The sequence below is a fragment of the Cicer arietinum genome, chromosome 5 (genome assembly GCF_000331145.2).
Source record: "Cicer arietinum cultivar CDC Frontier isolate Library 1 chromosome 5, Cicar.CDCFrontier_v2.0, whole genome shotgun sequence".
Lineage (NCBI taxonomy): Eukaryota > Viridiplantae > Streptophyta > Magnoliopsida > Fabales > Fabaceae > Cicer > Cicer arietinum.
The window spans coordinates 65,627,768-65,631,134 of NC_021164.2; the positions used below are offsets into that span (position 1 = coordinate 65,627,768).

General features: G+C 38.4%; 1 protein-coding gene across 1 annotated transcript in view; it reads right to left on the bottom strand.

Annotated features, from left to right (window-relative positions):
* Positions 1–309: 309 nt before the first annotated feature.
* Positions 310–3,367, bottom strand: part of LOC101515025 (cyclin-dependent kinase G-2-like) — a 4,142-nt gene continuing 1,084 nt past the window's right edge. Inside the window, 7 exon segments of the mRNA XM_073368205.1 lie at positions 310–531; positions 737–819; positions 907–1,013; positions 1,103–1,214; positions 1,399–1,487; positions 1,604–1,739; positions 2,207–3,366. Of these exon segments, the coding sequence (XP_073224306.1) occupies positions 455–531; positions 737–819; positions 907–1,013; positions 1,103–1,214; positions 1,399–1,487; positions 1,604–1,739; positions 2,207–3,366 (1,764 nt within the window). The 3' untranslated portion in view covers positions 310–454.

A 3,367-nucleotide genomic window follows, 5' to 3' on the forward strand; every position in this document is an offset into this window, starting at 1 on the left:
TTAATTACATTAACAAAATCAAATTGAAAAGTATGATACACTAAGAATTTGTACATGCAGCATACACACAAAAACACAAAGGTCAAATATCAGAACATGTTAACAGAGGCTAGACATAAATTCTCCAACAGAAAAAGGTCTAATTTTCTTTCCTTGATATCCAAGATACATAAGGAGTTCATTACCTTTGACGTGAAAAGTGTCATTTTCTTCAACAAAATGGACAGAATGCACTCTTCCACTTCACACGAACTTTCTCTTGCAAACACAATATGAACATTAAAAAAACCAAAAAAACTAACTGATAGATGCAAGAAAAGCCATATTGCTTGAATACTCAGCCAGAATTAAATTGTTTACAGTAAACCAATGACAATGAAAATGAAAATGTTACATACACAAGTTTCAGCATACATGGACTATTCCTATTTTTAGAAGGCAATTCTGCCACATCTTATGCTGCCAGCAGTGTCCTGTTCCCATATGCATTTCTATATGATGATCGACAGTGTAGGTTAACCTGAAATAAATCTGACCCGCAGGAGGTAAAGAATACATATTTGAACCCAAACTAAAAACAGGTGCCTGATAAAAAACAGCACAAGCGATCATCTAACAATGTTTGGAACATCCATTTAGTGCATACTCACACCTCAAGCATGCAAACATTCAGCTGAGTGTTAGAAATATCTAGACCAGAACTTTAGATTGCACTACTGTTAACCAAAAATACTACCAGTTTCTGATTCAACCAGCTGCAACCCCTTCCGGTGCTTCTCCTCTAATGGATGTGGACTCTTCTTTATTCTTCGCATTCGCCTAACACAATTGAAAAGTATATATAAGTATCAAACAAGAAAGTAAAATTAGAAAGGCATTTGCTAAAGCAACATCATATTAGGTCACCTGTCATGATCATGTTGAGCAGGGAATGTAGGCATGAATTCTTTAGATTTGGGAAGGGGAACTTCACGAAACCACTCATGGTTGAGAGCCTCTTCAGCAGTGATCCTCTTTTTACAATAATAACAACAACTTGTATTCTTAATAAGCACTGAAACAGATATGTATTTACTAAATCAAAGTAGCAGATATGATTTACCTTTTCAGGGTCATAAGTGAGAAGCCTGTTCAACAAATCAAATCCAGAATCAGAAAGAACTGGGGATCCAGTGAATGACGTTGCAGGAAACTTCTTCCTTAGGAGATTATACCTGAAACAAACATTCCTTTGGTTAATATACACTAGTAAATTCGTGTAAAAGTAAGTCACCAGGGGAGGCCAGATAGCCAGACCAGAACCACAACAGTTGGAACCCTGGGAAAACAGTGGCAAACTATAAGAACAGAGGAACCAAACAATCAATGTCTTACATAAAGGAAATCGCAAGTACTTACTGATGCTTGACATAATTGACCTTGACTCGAGGTAATTTTGAGAACCCGGGCCAAATTGTTTCATTTGGGGTGCTGAGAATTCTGAAAATCTGCGTGTATATTAATAATTGTTAATCAGCCTAAGCCAAGTAGCACCAAAGTTGAAAAAACCAGAGGAATGAAAGTGAGAACTTATCCACTACAAGACTAGGCATTTATAATATACCTTGTCAAGTTGATCAAATTCACTCCTCCCATTAAATAATGGTTCCTTGGATAGTAGCTCAGCCATTATACAACCCAGAGACCACATGTCAATGGCTGTTGAATACTGCTTTATCCCTAAAAGAATTTCAGGAGCCCTAAGAAACAACAATGAATCAGATGATCTCTTCTGTTGCGAGAGAATCCAATAAGAGACAAGATAGAATACACAGTAGTAACCTAAGGCCAAATGCCACTGATAAAGCCAGCACTACAATGACAACAGACTGTCAAAAGAAAGTATAAAAAATGTTGGAAAAGTATATGTGGATGGTGAAAGGAAAGGTGTTTATTTGCCTTACAAAAGACAGTGACACTGTCGCCAAAAGACGAGGTCGGGAAACTTACATCAAGCTTGCAATAGAACTACAAAAATATTCTTGCAGAGCAGCAGAACAAGAATAAATTAAGATCTAGTTCTATAGCAATGCTTGACTGCATCATGACAACATAGTTTTCAAATTCACAGCATCACATATAGCCCAGAATATTATGCAAATATCAAATTAATCAATGATGTTAATAAACAAAAACAAGTGGCTCATTTAACGTAAACAATACTCACCTGTACCAAAGAGTAACCACCAAAGATGTATATGGTTTCAACGGACTCCCATATTGACGAGCTAATCCAAAATCACAAATTTTTAACTCACCCCTATTATTCATCAGCAGATTTGAAGTCTTCAAATCCCTGTGAAGCACCCAGTTGTCATGAAGATACTTCACACCTTCTAACAGCTGGAGCATTAAGCATTTTACTTCACTCTGGCTAAATGGCTGCTTCATTGCCTCCATGAGTCCTTTAAGATCGTGTTCCATGTATTCCATAACCATAAAAATACTATCAAGGCTACTACCTACCACTACTTCTTTAACGTCAACTATGAATGGATGATGAAAGGAAAGAAGTATGTTTATTTCCCTAAGTGAAGTCAGTGGAAAGCCTTCTTTTTCCTTCTCCATCTTCACCTTTTTCAATGCCACTATTTCGCCAGTCTTCTTGTCTTTGGCCCTAAATACAACACCATATGTTCCTTCATCAATCTTGTTCAATCTCTCAAACTCGTCAACGCTTCTACAACCTTGAAGCATGTTGACAACTCTGTGTGGTGGAGCCGAAGGTTCCATACTTTCCCTGCAATCATCTTCACGTTCAGAATCAGTATTAGTGTGACTACCACTGGTATCACTTCTGCAAACTCCGCCATCAATCTCCATGTAGTTATATTTCTCTTCCTTGACACCAGGATGTTCCTCGTCGCCAGAATATCTCCCAGAGCTACCTCTTTCTTCAGATTCAGATGATTTGGTTCTAGCCCTTCCAAAACCTTCAATTTTAGATTCCTCTGATCTCAACATCTTGTTTCTTGCTCTCACACCCCACTCAGGAGAAATCCTCTTCCTTTTAAAAATTTCCTTGTTGTCACCTTCATCGTCAGGAGAGTCATCTCCAGCTGCCCATCTTGAAGATGATATATTACGGGTTGGAACATGATCTTCAACTTCTGGTTGCTCAGCTCCCCGCTTATTAACCAACCCCTGCTCTGGCAACATTGAATGTAAACCTATAAGAGACTCGGAATCAGCATCCTGAACTGACTCAGACACCATAGAAGGATCCATTGCAGTCAGCAACTCAGCAGGGTGAACTTCAACTCCATTGTCAAGATCATTAGGCGACTTGTGAAATGCCCTTGGAAATGGAGGTGGTGGAGGAAGAGCG